Genomic DNA, 18854 nt, shown 5'->3' with positions numbered 1-18854 from the left:
TGCTAGTCCATTCAAGTAGTTCTGAGGGGGAACAATACATAGATATACAGTATGTGTGTGTACTGTATGTGTACACCAATACACTGTGATACACTCATAGACACAGGGCGAGAGAGAGAATCATACTTATGATGTCCAAGCCTGCCTTTGTATAGGGGGGATGTCAGTTTACATGGCACATCTGGCATAAACCATATTACTGTTCATCCTGCGATTAATATATTTTTTGGGTCGCCATTTCCCTTTTGTTTAAGCAAAAAACACATTTGGGATCCAATCCAAAGCACACATTACAAATGATTAAATATAGCAGTGGTGACGGAGCAGTGGGATAGAAAAGCGGCGGTTGGTGGAGATTCTGTCCTTCTTTTCTGTCATGTCTCTTCAGTCTGACACGGGAGTTAATAGCCGCGGTGAACGCACACGTACACACACAAACACACAGTCTCCAGACGTGGTAGTGACGGGGTAGTGCACTGTTCATATCCTGGTTCACTCGCAGTATGAATTTGGGTTCCATTCAGGTGTTAGTTGAATCTTCAGTGAGGCAGGTTAATGGCACCTTGTGTATACTTCCCTGTTCACTCTCTGGGAACATTGCTCCCTTGAGCCACAGATAGAATGTAGAGGGTAAATATTATAGAACACTGTATTTGCATTGTAACTGACCCTACCTCTCCTTTCTGTCTACAGAAAAGCAAAAAGACAGGGTCTGTTAACACTGACCTGTGTTGGGCTCTACGGAGAAGTATGGCTGTCCCTGCAGGATGCTGTAGACCACCCTGGCACTGTTACCATATGTAGGGTCATCAGCGTCTGTAGCGGTCACCTGCGTCACCACCGTGCCTGGGGAAGGAAAGAGGGAGGAGAAGAAAAAAAAGAGGGTAAGTTAGTGAGCAAAGTTATACAAATGGAATGGAGTGGGCGTTGGGACACACTCAATAACACAAGATTCAAGACAACTTCCTGAATAAGCCCAATAAAGTGAACTGGACTGAACTGAAGTCTTTGGTGGTGTCACAAATGACTCCCCCTCCCCCCCCCCCAAAAAAGTAATGCATACTATTCTATGCCCTCTATACATATCATTTCCTATACTCTATACAAATCTCACAGGCACCGTACGCAGCAGTACCAGCCAGTATAGCAGCTCTGCTGTTTGCAAACCCCCAAAAACCTATTAGTGTATCTCGAGTGTCTAACAACCCTATATCTGATCCAAGGCAACGGCTGTGATCCATTTTCCTTATCAAAGAGGCAAAGAATGATATTCCAACAGAACAAAGGGGAGAAGTGTTCGTCAAATAGTACCTCCCAGCGATGCCTAGTGGGGCCCAGTGTTGACTCATTAAATGCATAAGAATAATTAATTGAGTAGAACTATTTAATGGCAATGAACATAAATATAGAATTGTGCAATTGGCATTGCAATCGTGACCAACTGAAACTTCTAATTCTAATTCAGTGTCAATGTGAGGTCTGCACGGGTGAAACTAGTGGGAGTTTTACATTGCTGCACAAACATCTCAAGTTACTTTTCTCTTTAACCTCTTATTGAATAAATAAAGTGTAAGCTAATTTCTTTGATGATATCACTTTGCTTTCTGAAGAGGGAATGCTCAGTATTTCACAGGACAAAGTGTCCAGTCGATTGTACTATAAAGGCCGGTCCAGAACAGGCCCTCTTTCAAGGCACACCTCACTTGTGGCTATGGGCAACTGCTTTTCTTACTTAGAGTTTGTAAACAGGCTGACAGTTTGTCACTTGTCGGTGTTATGTGACCAATGTCACTATTTAGTGTTAAGTGTATACTTCACATACCCTAATATCTGAACTGCATGATTAATCGTCTTGAATTCCAACTACATTATTGACATACACCAGGCAAAAAACAGAGTTTTTAATGTGTTGTAATTGATAACTGAACAGAGTATTCAAAAGATTAGCTCAAGTATGTAATATAATCAGCATCATTGGGCCGCTTCACTTAGTTTGTTTGGCTGTAATAAAACAGTTAATGGCCTGTAATCATTCGCATTTAACGACTCAATTTATTCACCCCAAATGGCAACCTATTCTCTATGGGCCCTGCTCAAATGTAGTGCACTACATAGGGAATAGGGTGCTATTTGGGATGTAGACAATCTTTCCTCTCATTATTATGATTGATAAAGCCATCTTTGATCCAACAGGATAGGCGATTTGTTTGTAACAACTTTAGCTTGTCTCACACATAAGCCTTCTAATCCTGCTATCCATTGCAGATACAAGTATGGCATATATTATTACCACTGACTGCATGAGATCCCCCTCTTTTATAATGATGTCCAGGCTATCAGTTTAACTGTGGAACTGTTTAACAATGGTCGGTCAGGCTATGAGTTACAGTTACACACAGGGCAAAACAGGATGACATGGTTATGACTTGACAACGAGAAACATTTTAACCACTTCTGCCCTGGTAGGTGTCTGTGGTAAGAAGTGAGTGAGATGGATGTAGGGCTGTTCTCTGTAGCCTACTTCTGTCATACGTACCAAGAGGTTACATCTCTGGTACGTGAGTGAAGTAGGGGTAAGGGTGTAGGTGATCATACATATTCAGTGGGGACATCTCAGGTATGTGTGTGAATTAAGGGTTAGGGTGTAGGTGTTCATACGTACCCAGTGGGGACATCTCAGGTACCTCTGTGAAGTAGGGGTCCTTGGTAAACTTGGGCTCATTGTCGTTAATGTCATGGATCTTGATGATAAACTCTGACTCTCCCTCTAGAGAGGTGTTAGTGATTCTGTTGACAGCCTTGGCCCGGAGCGTGTAGTAGGCCTTCTCCTCCCGGTCCAATCTCTTAGTGGCATGGATATCCCCAGAGTTCTCATCGATGATGAACAGACTACCGGCTCCATCACCGGTCAGGACATATCGTATGCTACCATCACCCCGGTCCCCATCTGAGTGGAGCTGTAGAGTAATGAGAAACAAAGGGGACGAAGTCAGTTCACAATAGCACTCAATCACAATGCAAAGGATTTTTAATGAATATGCACATTTCAATTACTGGACTCCTCTTGGGACAAACAAAGAAACTTCAATAGTTTATGGCACTCTGTGCTAGTGACTGATTGTAAATGATCTGAAGACAAATAATCTAATTGTGACACAACGATATCCTGATCATTTACATATATTTCAAAAATTACTTTTTAGGTGTTTGATTTAAGATATTTGTGTTGTCCCCAATTTCCTATGCCATTTACCGAAATAATTATAATTTCATAGAAATGTAATCAGGTTGAGTGTGACCTGTGTGTCCTATGTCTGTTCTTACTAACTCCGAGGAGATCAGATTTCTCTAACATGCTGTAGAAACATGACATTATATTTTCACTTCTTCTTTTCTTCAATCATCTCCTCTCCTATCAATCTCCTCTCTACTCCACTATTTGCTCGCTCTCCTGATGTGGCCTGTTTCTGTCTGCATGAACAACAGCTTAGCTTGTTCTGACATTTTAATACAGCCACCAAATCTCCTCAACATATTCATGTCTGGGAACTCATCAAAATCTTGTCTGCATCCTGAATTGCACCGAATTCCCTATATAGTGCACTTCCAGGGCCCATAGATATCTGGTCAAAAGTAGTGCACTATACTGTATAGGCAATAGGGTACTATTTGGGACAGAACACTTGTCCTTCCTCTCTTTCCTCCTGTTGTTTCCCATCCTTTTTTATTTATATTTTAGTGCATTCAGAAAGTATTCATTTTTCCCACATTTTGTTACATTACAGCCTTATTCTAAAATGGTTTCCATTTTTCTACTGAATCTACTGAAATATCACATTTACATAAGCATTCAGAGCCTTTACTCAGTACTTTGTTGAAGCACCTTTGGCAGCGATTACAGCCTCGGGTCTTCTTGGGTATGACGCTACAAGCTTGGCACACATGTATTTGGGGAGTTTATTCCATTCTTCTTTGCAGATCCTCTCAAGCTCTGTCATGTTAGATGGGGTAGTCGCTGCACAGATATTTTCAGGTCTCTCCAGAGATGTTCGATCGGGTTTAAGTCTGACTGGGCTACTGAAGGACAATCAGAGACTTGTCCTGAAGTCACTCCTGTGATGTCTTGGCTGTGTGCTTAGGGTCGATGTCCTGTTGGAAGGTGAACCTTTGCCCCAGTCTGTGGTCCTGAGTGCTCTGGAGCAGGTTTTCATCAAGCATCTCTCTGTACTTTGCTCCGTTCATCTTTCCCTTGATCCTGACTAGTCTCCCAGTCCCTGATGCTGAAAAACATTCCTACAGCATGATGCTGCCACCACCATTCTTCACCGTAGGAAAGTTGCCGAGTTTCCTCCAGACATGATGCTTGACATTCAGCCAAAGAGTTAAATATTGGTTTCATTACACCACCAGAATCTGTTTTCTCATGGTCTGAGAGTCCTTTAGGTGACATTTTGCAAAATCCAAGCGGGCTGTCAAATCAAATCAAATCAAATGTTATTGGTCACATACACATGGTTAGCAGATGTTAATGTGAGCGTAGCAAAATGCTTGTGCTTCTAGTTCCGACAGTGTAGCAATATCTAACATGTAATCAAACAGTTCCACAAAAGCTAGTACCTAATACACACAAATCTAAGTAAAGGAATGGAATAAGAATATATACATATACATATATGGATGAGCAAAGACAGAGCAGCATAGGCAAGATGCAATAGATGGTATAAAATACAGTATATATATTAGATGAGTAATGCAAGATATGTAAACATTATTAAAGTGGCCTTTTTAAAGTGACTAGTGATCCATTTATTAAAGTGGCCAATGATTTCAAGTCTGTATGTAGGCAGCAGCCTCTCTGTCTTAGTGATGTCTGTTTAACAGTCCGACAGCCTTGAGAGAGAAGCTATTTTTCAGTCTTTCGGTCCCAGCTTTGATGCACCTGTACTGACCTCGCCTTCTGGATGGTAGCGGGGTGAACAGGCAGTGGCTCGAGTGGTTGTTGTACTTGATGATCTTTTTGGCCTTCCTGTGACCACGGGTGCTGTAGGTGTCCTGGGGGGCAGGTAGTTTGCCCCCGGTGATGCATTGTGCAGACCGCACCACCCTCTCGAGAGCCTTGCAGTTGTGGGCGGTGCAGTTGCCATACCAGGCGGTGATGCAGCCCGACAGGATGCTCTCAATTGGGCATCTGTAAATGTTTGTGAGGGTTTTAGGTGACAAGCCAGCCTCCTGAGGTTGAAGAGGTGCTGTTGCGCCTTCTTCACCACACTGTTTGTGTGTGTGTGGACCATTTCAGTTTGTCCGTAATGTGTATGCCGAGGAACTTAAAACTTTCCACCTTCTCCACTGCTGTCCCGTCGATGTGGATAGGAGGGTGCTCCCTCTGCTGTTTCCAAAAGTCCATGATCATCTCCTTTGTTTTTTTGGCATTGAGTGAGAGGTTGTTTTGCTGACACCACACTCCGAGTGCCCTCACCTCCTCCCTGTCGGCTGTCTCATCGTTGATGGTAATCAAGCCTACGACTGTTGTGTCATCTGCAAACTTGGTGATTGAGTTGGAGGTGTGCATGGCCACGCAGTTGTGGGTGAACAAGGAGTACAGGAGGGGGCTGAGCACGCACCCTTGTGGGGCCCCAGTGTTGAGGATCAGCGAAGTGAAGATGTTGTGGAGGAAGTCCAGGACCAAATTGCACAGGGCAGGGTTGAGACCCAGGACCTCTAGCTTAATGATGAGCTTAGAGGGTACTATGGTGTTGGATGCTGAGCTGAAGTCAATTAACAGCATTCTTACATAGGTATTCCTCTTTGCCACTTGGGGCAGTGTGAGGTGTTATGGCGATTGCATCGTCTGTGGACCTATTAGGGCGGTAAGCAAATTGAAGTGGGTCTAAGGTGACAGATAAGGTTTAGGTGATATGATCCTTGACTAGCCTCTCAACGCACTTCATGATGACAGAAGTGAATGCCATAGGGCGATAGTCATTTAGTTCAGTTCCCTTTACCTTCTGGGGTATAGGAACAATGGTGGCCATCTTGAAGCATGTGGGGACAGCTTTCAGTTTTGCGCGAATGCCGCCATCTATCCACAGTTTCTGGTCATGTGCCTTTTACTGAGGAGTGGCTTCCGTCTGCCCACTCTACCATAAAGGCCTGATTGGTGGAGTGCTTCAGAGACGGTTGTCCTTCTGGAAGATTTTAACATCTACGCAGAGGAACTCTGGAGCTCTGTCAGAATGACAATGACAATCGGGTTGTTGGTCACCTCCCTAAACAAGGCTCTTCTCCCCCGATTGCTCAGTTTGGCCGGGTGGCCAGCTCTAGGTAGAGCCTTGACTTGACTAAACTTCTTCCATTGAATAATGATGGAGGCCACTGTGTTCTTGGGAACCTTTAATGCTGCAGACATTTTTGCGTACCCTTCCCCAGATCTGTGCCTCGACACAATCCTGTCCCGGGGCTCTACGGACAATTCCTTCAACCTCATGGCTTGGTTTTTGTTCTGACATGCACTGTCAACTGTCGGACCTTATATAGACAGGTGCGTGCCTTTCCAAATCATGTCCAATCAATTTATTTTAGCACAGGTGGATTCCTATCAAGTTGTAGAAGCATTGCAAAGGGTCTGAATACGGATGTAAATAAGGTTTGCATCTTTTTTATTTGTAATAAATTAGCAACATTTTCTAAAAAACTGTTTTCACTTTGTCATTATGGGTATTGTGTGTAGATTCATGAGGAATTGTTTTCATTTCATCCATTTTAGAATAAGGCTGTAATGTGACTGAATTCAGGAAGGTGAGTTTGTGTACAATTTTCAAGATTGACATTTTTTTATAGACTCTTCCAAATAGTCTTTCATACACTGCAGATGGGGGAATCCTGGGAATGTTATGCTTCTTTGACATTTGATAAACTTGTTATCCCACTTTAGAGACAGGTAGAAGAAAAACGCCTTGAATGATTTTCTCTCTTTCGAGAGACCCCTCATTGTTAACGCCGATTAAGCATAGTTCACGCCCTCTTAAGCCTTAGCCCCACCAATCTCTTTCAGAATTTAAAAGCATGAGTCAGCATGGCATTGTCCTCCAGAAAGTACACTCTAAAAATTAGGGGTTCAACAAGGTGTCTTCTAAGATCCTCAAAGTTCTTGGCACTGAAAATTGCCCCCAATAGATTCTTCCAAGAACCCCATAGGAGGATGGGTTCATCTAGGAACCTCCTTAGTTGGTGAGGGTTCTTTCAAGAAGTTAACTGCCGAACTGAAACATTTGGATTTTAATTAGAAAGGACAGCAGGTGCAGGCATTTAAATGAAAAATGCAAAGATCTCCTCAATTTAAATTAAAGTTTGTTCCTTGTATGATCTAAATTGGTATTGTTTTATGATGATACCATCGATCTTTTCATATTTGTGCAAATTTTTCTAAAACAGAAAATGGACACAATTCAATGGATATCAATCAACAAAGAAGTAAGAATATGTAGGCTATAAGAATATGTTGAAGGCTAGCTGTATTAGGTGCAGATGACTGATATGCTCATTTTTGTGTCTGTCTCTACAGGTATACAGACGAGGAGGCATACAAAGGTATGCCAATTGGTATTGGTTTGTTATGCAGATCACATGTACCTCTTCAATGAAAATCCCATAGGCCTCTCCATTATGGACAAGGTATGTGTATGAACACCATTATAAAAAACATTTTTTTTCATTCACATTTACAAAAAAACAAGGTATGAATACTGTTGTGTGCATGTTTTGTTAAACATCTGTATAATTACTATTTTTTGGATTCACAGACTTCACCCTCCCTACCCCTCTGATGAATATAATAGGAAAACTGTTCGATCCCTATGCACTGCAAAATCATTCTGGCTATGGATATGGAGAACATCAACACATTAACATCAACACGTCAGAGGATATACCAGTTGGACTTGGGGCTCTGCTGGGAGTTTACCTCATATTTAGATTTTTTTATTCTGCTTTGCTAATAAATCATAATAAACACTGACAATTACAATATTGTGTTATTGTTATGCGTATTATTATTATTAATAATAATAAAAATAATAGGGGGGGGGTAGTTAAAAAATGAACCCCAAAACGTTCTTCAAAGGTTCTTCGAGGATCAATTAAAAGGGGTTCTTTGAAAAACCCTTTTAATGGGTTCTTTGAAGGACTTATAGGGGTTCCTCTACAGTTTCAATTTGAAGAACCCCTAAAGGATACTCCAGGAACCTCTTATTTTTAGAGTGTAGTCTCTATTATGCCCCTCAATTATCTCAGCCAATCATGGACCCTTCCTTTCTTCCTACATAGCTCATTTATTCATATTTACGGACCCCAGACCAGCTTGTAATTAAGGCATATGAAAGTTCATATGTTAAAGAAGACATAATATTTTTTTTCAAAAGGCCCTACTTTGAAGTAGGAAATAGCATCAAAAGCCTACGATCCTGAATCCGGTCACATAATGTGGTGTGTGACTTGCTAGCTTCTGGTGCTGGACAGATGGAGTATGTTAGATTCAATCAGGTGGATGAGCACTGCAACAGTATGACTGTGTCCCAAATTGCACCCTATTCCCTATGCAGTGCACTACTTTTGACCAGAGCCCTATGGGTCTATGGGCCCTGGTCAAAAGTAATGCACTACATAAGAAATAGGGCACCATTTGGGACGAAGACAGTATGCACCCTACTCCTAACGCTCTCTCTCTCGCTAAAATATGAATGGATTTTTATTTCAGGTGCTGGAAGGCTTTATATAACTAATTCATTGTGTTCTGTGTGAAAACAAAGCTGTGGAAGCAAAATGGCTGCCTTTTAAGTTTAGTATCTTTAAAATGTCTGTGTTTGTTGTAAACACTGAAAGATATGATCGTCATGTTTTCCACCTATCTAACCAAGTTGGGAAAAGCTATCTACTGACTGTCTATATTTGTGGTTATGTTGTGCCGACCATGTACCTCCCCTCTGGTGTGGCAGGTAGCCAATTGGTTAAGAGCATTGGGCCAGTAACCAGAAGGTTCGTTGTTTGAATCCCTGAGCTGGCAAGGTGGAAAAGTCTGTATTTTTGCCCTTGAGCAAGACAGTTAACCCCCAACAACAACAACTGCTTTGTGTACGTTGATTAAGGCAGCCCCCACACCTCTCTGATTCAGAAGAGTTGGATAAAAGGTAGAAGGCACATTTCAGTTGAATGCATTCAGTTGTGCAACTGACTGGTTATCTTCTTGTTCCTCTCCCATCACCAGCTCCCAATGAGATACATTTACATTTTAGTCATTTAGCAGACACTCATCTAGGGCAACTTACAGGAGCAACTAGGGTTAAGTGCCTTGCTCAAGGTCACATCAAAAGATTTTTCACCTAGTCTGCTTGGGGATTCAAACCAGCAACATTTTGGTTACTGGCCCAATGCTCTTAACCGCTAGGCTACCTGCAACCGATAGACAGACAGTGTGACATATTCCGTATGGACACAGAGTGAGCGCTCGGGGTCTGCTCATTTGGTTTTGAGGGGTTCAGCATCATTCCTTCATTCCCCTGAAGGATATTACACAGCCAGCTCAGTGTATCGAACCCCTGCTCTCCTATCCTGCTTACTGCACTAAGGTTTGTGATCCCTCCGTCTCCCTCCTCTTCTAGTCACCCACCCTACCCCTTTCTATGGTGGAAGTGAATTTACAGCCGCCCACCCGGGTCCCTGCTACTCAAATTAGGAGAAAAACCTCTCCCGAAAATCAATCTGTCAGCCAGACGTGGATCCACAATGGCTCCTGATAAATTTCTCTTGAAAATTCAATAAAAGACTCACCAGAGGGAAGAAAGCATTGATCATGGCCACCAGGATACCTCCACACGTCGATGCAGAGCCCTTTCTCCTCCGTCCTCCATGATATCAAATCATAATGAAATAAAGCAAAGGAGGAATATGTCCCAAATGGCACCCTATTCCCTATTTAGTGAACTTCTTTAGTGTGTCATTTGGGAAGCACACAAGGAAGATGCTCCAGTGCTAGTGCCACTAGTGCTACAGGAGAGCTTTGGTCTTTTGTGGAGCGAGTTTCTGTTCTGTAGGTCACCCATACTCTATTAGATTAAGAACTATTCAATTTTATTACACAAAATAAAAAGGTCGCGAGACAGTAGTTTTGAAAGGCAACATTAACCAACTCCGCAAGATCCATAAATCCTAACATTTTAAGCGTAATAATAATAATAATCAATACATTCCTAAAAAAATAATGATATCACATACATTTTTACCTTAATTCTGCATATTAGGAGCAGGAATATTGTAGACGTTTTTCTTTTAAATTAATGTATATCATTTTTACAGAAAATGGCATGGTGGTCCAGACATATTTAGCTGCCATTTGAGGATCACAGAGCTATAGGGTATACAATATGTATGGTTTTAAACAAGGCCCTTAAGTCAACCAGCCAGTTACCCTTTTAGCCCTACAGTCTACCGCCAAATAGTCTGTGTGTGTCCCAAATGGCACACTATCCCCTATGCAGTGGACTAGGGCACATATGGATTTATACAATTAATAACAGTATTATTTAAATAACATAACAAAGTGGTAACTATCTCATCATTGGGATTACACATAGGCACTTGAGGAACTGAATTTGTGTAAGCCTCATTTAAGACATGCTCCAGACTACTGACAACTACTAAGTATTTTTTAAACATTCCAATTTGGGCTGGATGTGTCAATGTGTAGTTCATACATGCATAATCTATGAGTAGAATTACTGTAGTACTTCAGTTAGCCACGAAATCCCTAGTTTGAAAGCGACATCATGCACCCACAGCAGAGCATGAGAGAAAGAGAGAGAGCAATGACGTGGTGCACATATCTGCACGTAAAGTGGTTCCCCCTTTAAAAGTTGCGAGTTTGCACCGCGGGATTTAGAGGTACACAGAGTCATGGCTTCATTGCTCCAGATTACCACAATGGGGAGTTAGCGCACTCATTATGCATTTGGGTCCCAAGGTTTTTTATGACCAATCATATCGAGTGGTTCCAATGACGAATTTTGACCGAGCCACCCTTGCCTTGTGGCGTTCTTCAACAAAGATGGCTGACAAAACATTATGGTGGAACCAGATGTAAGTTGTTATAACGTCATAACGAGTCAAGCAAAACATTTACAATTGAGAGGAATATGTTAGTTAATGTAGAGACAAACATTTGTGCATATATTTTTGTCATAAAGTTAATTTACGAAAATCGCTATTTAGTAAGTTATCTGACTAGCTAACATTAGCCAACTAGCTCGTGTTAGGAGAATTAATTTGTAATTCGTGTTGATTAATGTTTTAGGGACTCCTGAGAAAACCAGCAAACCAGGCTGTCGTCTTGTGAAACAGTAGATGTAAAGAATCTAGCTAGCTAAAGCATTTACAGCAAATTGAATGTACAATTGTGTAAGCTTGCCTTGCAATGCAGCTGAAGTAACATAGCTAGCTAACTATTTACTTGCTTATTGTGTAGTGGAGGATAAAAATAACTGTATGCATATGGATGTGTAACTAGCTACAGTATGTAGCCGATCTGTGTATGGACCCTTAAAACGTTAGGTTCTAAACTAATATTCATACCAATCTATGAACCTCAGCTATCATAGTTGTTGTATCAACTTCAAGTCTGAATGGCATTAATGAAGCCTATGGATAGAGTGGAATATAATAACTTTATTGTGCCAAGGATGCAAGTCCTATATACACATGTTCTGTAGTTATTACCATGCATGAGATTCCCACATTGTACCCTGTACATTGAATATATTCACTGATCATGTACTCTTCCCTGGCAAATAAAGGTGCGGTTCAGGTATGAGTCTCTGAGACATTCTTTTTCAGTCATATCCAATACCAGATGTATCAAACTCCATTATTTGAATGATGCCGTGTCTGCATTACAACTATACACTTCAACAATGTTTACCACTCCTGCTCCTGGGACATCAATGATTACACATTGTAACAATGCAATAGACTAGAAACATGATTGATTTGCAATTGATATACACAGAAAAAAAAACTATGTATATCTAACTCCCTTCATCTGCATTAATCTGAGGACAAAGGATAGTATTTCAATGAGATTCTTTAATTTCAACCAGTGAAGAATGTGAAACACTTTATTGAAAGAAGTTCATTATCCAGGTGTTATAAATACATAAATGCATTATAATAATTGTAATATTATAAATACAAGTTCAATCTGTACTTCAATGCACATATGCATTGTGCATTATAAAACGAGGAAGAAAGACGAGGTGGGGAGAGAGGTAAGAACAGCGATAGACAGCATATGATTCATGAATTACAGTGCTACCCTAATATTCTCTCAGTTCATCACAATTGTGGTGTCTCCTAACCAGCCTTGAGCCCCCAGTTGGCCCGAAGGTTATCTTAAGAGTGGGTGAGGTGGCGATGACGGGACTGGCTTCCTCTCTCTAATCAAAACATACCTGCAGACGAGTGACACATGGATAAAGAGAGAGCATGATTAAGCCTTGTTTTTTTTACTCTAACACGGTCAGTCATCTTAAATTAGGAGGTGAAATGCAAAACTGACCTTGGATCATTAACTCCGGGGCTACTACATCTCTGTCTGTATTTCAATGTCAAGCATCTCTTTAATAATACTTCCTGTTGACCTGACCGAGTGACATCTCACCTATGATCATGCTGTGCCCTCTGTCAGCCAGTTCAGATGCGGGAGGGGTTCCCCAAAACAGCTGATATAACCTAGAGTATTAAGGGGGAGAGGGGATGAAGTGAAGAAGAGAGACTGTTATTGTGTGTGGTCTCACCTGGTGTCCACACAAATTGGCTACCAAGTACTTTATGCTGAAAAACAGACACATGAGGACAAACAATAGAAGATAATGTCAATAGAAGATACTGTATGTGATGCAGACACAAATCGGAGTGTGCCTGAAACATTTAAATAGAGAGGGCTATGTGTCTCACCACTTGGTTATTGCAAGGCTAACCCCCAGAGAAAATTATAGTCCAGTGAAAATGGCTGTGTTTATGCGGTGTGAATCTGAAAATTAGCAGCTGACATCTTAAGGGTTTTTTAATTAATGCATGTGAGACAGGTTCCATGTACCACAAGACAGGCAGAGACGGAGAAAAAGAACACAGAACAGTTTAATTACCTTTGGTTATGGACACTTTTGCCAGCAATAAAGCTTCCACGGCCTGCTCCTCGGACAGTGAACATCTGGCAATATCTACATTTTCGACCCCTTGGTCAGCTCGCTCTCTGAAAGTAAAGAAAACAGCTTATTTTTTATAGATATGAAAACAATAACTGAGATATGACTGTTCAATCTAAAGCAGCAGATGTAATTTTTAGGATATACAGCCCAGTGCTGCTTACCTGAAATGCCATCTTCGTAGGTGTCCGCTTTGACTTCCTTTGTGTTGGAAAAAAGTTGCTTTCAGAACAATTATTTTTGATTGAAAAGAAAAAAGGTTTTGCTCTCGACAAAAAGACACAAATGTACCTCCATAGCATATAACAGTTTCTGTGAATAACCACACCTTCATACAAACGCGCTACTGTATGCAGAATTCTTGACGGACAACCGAAGATGCTGCCATATCCTGCCAGCACACCCACAAGCGAGCCACTCAGGAGCAGAATGATGATGTGTGGAAGAGGGAAAGGAATGAGATGTAAACAGCAATTTGTTGCAAGTTGGGGAGGAGGGCTAATAGCTGAACAATAGACTATTCAACCTTTACTTAATACACTAATAGCCAAGCTAAGTGTGAAACCCCCCCCTCCTATCACAGACCAGATTTGCCCTAACGACCAAGGGGTAGCCTGCTACTTAATGTAATAAAGTAATGACTTTTCAAATAGGTACCTTACACGTTATGTTGGCTAACAATTTGGTAGCTACGCTGTCCTTACGAACCACAGCACATCATTACAGCAGTATGTACCGGTATGTTAGCTAGCTACCTAACTTGTGTAGAAAGTAAATATCTGCACCTCGATGGTGTCAACTGTGCTTATGTCTGTGTAATGAAAAAGTAGGGAAAAAATAAACTTCTGACTATACCGATCAATGACAAATGAGCTCGCTGCCCAGACTTACATAATTACAAAGAGGAGATTCTTCTGATTAAAATTGGACCCGTGTAACAGTTTTGCCTCCGTCCCTCTCCTTGCCCCTACCTAGGCTTGAACCAGGGACCCTCTGCACACATAGATAACAGCCACCCTCGAATCATTGTTACCCATCGCTCCACAAAAGCAGCAGTCCTTGCAGAGCAAGGGGAACAACTACTTCAAGGTCTCAGAGCGAGAGACTTCACCGATTGAAGCGCTATTTGCGCGCACCCCGCTAACTAGCTAGCCATTTCACATCGGTTACACCCGATTTGAAAAAAATCTAAATATACACATTGTGAGATATTTGGCAAAATAGACAGACATGCCTATATTTCCCCCATAGGAAACAATGCAGAGTTCCATTATTATTTTTGTTGTTTACATTTTAACTATAAACCAACATGAGCAGGTCTCATTGCCAGCGAAGCAGGCGTTGTAACGGTTGTCGTCGGGAATGGAGGACCAAAACGCAGCAGGAATGTGGATGCTCATCTTGTATTTTATTTTAAATAAAGGTGAACACCAAAAATAACAAAAGAACGAAGAACTCACGCACAACAAAACAGTCTTGTCAGGCTCACACGGGCAAAACAAGAAACAATCTCCCACAAACACTACACCAAACAATTACCCATATATAGGACTCTCAATCAGAGGCAACGAGAAACACCTGCCTCCAATTGAGAGTCCAGCACCCAAACCTAAACATAGAAAACCTAAACTATACAGAATGCAGAAATACAACCTAGAACATACTAACCTAGAACATACACCCAAAACCCAGGAACACATAAATCAAACACCCCTCTACAACACACACAAAACCCCCACCATACAAAACAAACATCCCTCTGCCACGTCCTGACCAAAATACTAAACAACTACTCCCTCTGCTGGTCAGGACGTGACAGACGTTGAACAATGAGCTGGGAATAGAACGTTCGGAAGGTGAGTTGGTGCCACGGTGCTCAATAGAACTAATAGGAGCTGGCAGGGTGAAAAATGCACTAAAATAAGGCCTGTTTTTTCGCGATTACTTTAAAATGACGGCAAGCAGCTGGGAAATATGGTCATATTATGAAACAGCTCCACGGCAGATGCAATGAACCAGTTTTTATCATTGTTAAAAATGTTATGTGTCCAGCCTACTATGTACATGGGTTTCAGAGCACTCTCGTCTGAGTGTACCAGAGCGCAGAATAATTACTTTACGAGCGCTCAACACCCGTTGAATATGGCCGGTGTCAGTAAACGTCGGATAAAAAGCATAATTAAATTGTTTCCAGCAGCACATTTACAGTCACCAACGCTCTGGTTAACATGAAAACTGACTTACCAGCTCTGCTAGGGCAAGTAAAATGGTCAGAGTGGTCTCTTTTGTGTCTGGAAGTAGCTAGCCAACGTTAGCTTGGGTGCTTGACTGCCCTTGTAAGGCCAGAGCGCTCAAATCAACCCTACTCCTTGGCCCGAATGTCCAGTGTGCGCTCCGAGAGCGAAACGGTCAGAATTTACAAACGGACAATTTTTCTCTGAATGGAAACACCATAATATTAATCAAATTAATTAAGCCAAATTTCTTAAAATCAATCCCATATACTATGTTATTACAAAAAAAGGTTTTAAATTCTCTGGTAATGCATTGACTTAATTAATTCAATGCTAACACAGCATTGAATTCTAAATAAATCACCGACAGTGTCACCAGCAAAGCACCCACCCCCACACAATCACACCTCCTCCTCCATGCTTCATGTTGGGAACCGCACATGTGGAGATCTTCCTTTCACCTACTCTGTGTCTCACAAAGACACGGCGGTCAAATTTGGAGTCATCAGACCAAAGGACAAATTTCCACCGGTCTAATGTCTATTGCTAGTGTTTCTCGGCTCGTGTTTCTTCTTATTGGTGTCTTTTAAAGTGGTTTCTTTGCAGCAAATCGACCATGAAGGCCTGATTCACGCAGTCTCCTCTGAAAAGTTGATGTTGAGATGTGTCTGTTACTTGAAGTCTGTGAAGCATTTACTTGGGCTGCAATTTCTGAGTTAAGAGTTAACTCTAAAGAACTTATCCTCTGCAGCAGAGGTAACTCTGGGTCTTCCTTCCTGTGGCGGTCATCATGAGTTCAGTTTCATCATAGAGCTTGATGATTTTTGCAACTGAATTTGAGGGAACTTTTGAAGTTCTTGACATTTTCCATGTTGACTGACCTTCATGCCTTAAAATAATGATGGAATGTTGTTTCTCTTTGCTTATTTAATATGGACATGGTCTAATACCAAATAAGGCTATTTTCTGTACAGCACCCCTACCTTGTCACAACACAATTGATTGGCTCAAACGCATTAAGAAGGAAATAAATTCCACAAATTAACTTTTAACAAGGTACACCTGTTAATTGAAATGCATTCTAGGTCACTAATTCTTGAAGCTGTTTGAGAGAATGCCAATAGTGTGCAAAGCTGTCATCAAGGCAAAGGTGGCTACATTGAAGATTCTCAAATATAAAATATATTTTGATTCGTTGAATACTTTTTTGGTTCCAACATGTGTTATTTCTTAGTTTTGATGTCTTCACTATTATTCTACAATGTAGAAAACAGTAAAAATAAAGAAAAATCCTTGAATGAGTAGGTGTGTCCAAACTTTTGACCGGTACTGTATATACATATATATATATTTATATTCCGGACTCTTATATTGTTCGTTCTGATACTTCTTAATTTCTTTATTTTAACTTTTTGGAGTATGTGCATATTGTTGTGTATTATTAAACACACAAGAATTTCGCTGCTCCTGCAATAACATCAGCAAATCTGTGAATGCCACCAAAAAACTTTGATTTGATTTGATTTGTGCTCCGCCAGAGACCAAGGCGTTGCCATGGCGCAGGTACAAAAAGTGTTTCTGTCTGTGCCATATTATAAACTCCAACGCCCAACGGGGGATGGGGGAGCATGAAAAGATGCTGAGAGCAGAGCTAGGCCCCACTTTCCCCACCACCACTACTCTGGGAGCCTCCGAGACTGGGGCTGCTCCCCACAGATCCCCACATAGCCTATGTGTGACTCTCAAATGGCACCCTAGTACATTTGAGGTGCGCTACTCTTGACCAGGGTCCATAGGGCACTGATCAAAAGTAGTGCTGTGCATTATGTAGGGAATAATGTGCCATTTGGAACACGTGTCAGGAAGGCGCTGACTGACACACAGCTAGACTGACTTGGAAACGCCGAGTAGGAACCAGCCTAGCCTGATGCATTATGTCTCTCTCTGTTCACTTGCTTTTTTCCTTAAATGTTCCCCGATTTCCAGCCCATTACTGTGGGGTAAACAGGGCCAGGCAGTGAAGGGAGTGTAGCAAAGGGGAGCGCGGGAAGAAAATAGATAGAATATAACTGCTCGCTTGGGAGGCGCGGAGAGACCATACCCACCAGGCCTAGCAAACCATTGGGGCCTATCAGGGTCTGTAAATACTTTATGAGATATGATGGTACAGTACAAATACTCCTCAACCACAGGCCATTAACCATTTTCACTAGGAATGTGCCCTTTGGTAAAGCAGGAAAATAATCAAATAAGCAAACAAACTCTTCCCCAGTGACAGCCCAGGCTCTCTTTAGGCCGATATGTTGCTCGACTGCTAATGAGACTCCGTGTACGGTGATTCTCTTCTCTTCCTCCAGGAAAAACAACCAACCGGCCCATACACACACCAAGATAACAGCCAACGATTACGTCCCAAATGGCACCCTATTCCCTATTTAGTGCAGTACTTTTCACAAAGACCATTAGAGCTCTGGTAAAAAGTAGTGCATTCTGGGGTCTAAAGTGTGACCAATTTGGTCACCTCAACACCCTTCTCTACACTGCTCAAACAAAACAGACTGCCTCCCGCGGCTACTTACTTACAGTTCCCGGGCCACACACACTAAATCCTGCCCCTGTCACTAAAGCAGGCTGCACACAGTCCCTCCACGCTGTTTATTCTCTTAGAATGCTGTCAATTCATGCACACAACATATTCTTCCAAGACACGAACGATGCTGCTTTCCACGTTGCGTCTAAATATTAATCCACATATTTCTCTATTATACTATTAGTTTGTGTATCTTGCTCTCTGCAAAATGTGAGTTAGTTAGTCAAAGGAAGCTGACATGTGCCTAAAATAATGCTCATGCTAATCGCTAACTAGCTAGCTAAATATAATTTAACTAAATTCACTAGCTACAGAAAAGCAAACGATAACTCCAATACAGGTTGCTACCAGAGGTGTTGTAGATCATCAAGTTGTTTGTGCAACAGCATGTTCTGAATCAGATAGCCTATTCTAAAATATTTGTCTAAATGCAACAACTATTAAAATGTGATTAGATTCCCCTGGGAAACACTGACCAACACGTTGGTTTCTACCCTATCTTAACATCACTCAACTAGAGATGTAGTGGCATTGATGTACTATGCATGCTGACATTCAATTGGCACAAGCCTCCTCACAGACTCATATGTCATCAGAGTGCAACGCATGCTCAATGAGGAACGAGAGAGAGCTCAGGTTTGTTGTTTTGAAAGTTTCTGAGAAAGTGTTTCTTTACCAGTCTACCTGTTTAATTTGGATCCCGCGACACTGTTAGCCTCAGTTGCTGGGACCTCTACTATCTGTCCCGGCATACTGCCAACTGCTAAAGTCTGAAGAGCT

General features: G+C 41.6%; 1 protein-coding gene across 3 annotated transcripts in view; it reads right to left on the bottom strand.

Annotated features, from left to right (window-relative positions):
• The window catches only part of LOC106590055 (cadherin-6), a 100143-nt gene that overhangs the window by 17069 nt on the left and 64220 nt on the right, over window positions 1-18854 (bottom strand). For all 3 annotated transcript variants that reach the window (XM_014180566.2, XM_014180567.2, XM_045710720.1), the window contains exons 3-4: window positions 2663-2957; window positions 727-846 (exon numbers count right to left, since the gene is read on the bottom strand). In XM_014180566.2, the coding sequence (XP_014036041.1) occupies window positions 727-846; window positions 2663-2957 (415 nt within the window). The remainder of the gene's footprint in view (window positions 1-726; window positions 847-2662; window positions 2958-18854) is intronic.

The sequence above is a fragment of the Salmo salar genome, chromosome ssa29, assembly GCF_905237065.1.
Source record: "Salmo salar chromosome ssa29, Ssal_v3.1, whole genome shotgun sequence".
In the NCBI taxonomy this organism is placed as follows: domain Eukaryota; kingdom Metazoa; phylum Chordata; class Actinopteri; order Salmoniformes; family Salmonidae; genus Salmo; species Salmo salar.
Note: the sequence above shows the minus strand (reverse complement) of the source record. Positions and strands in the feature narration are given on the sequence as shown.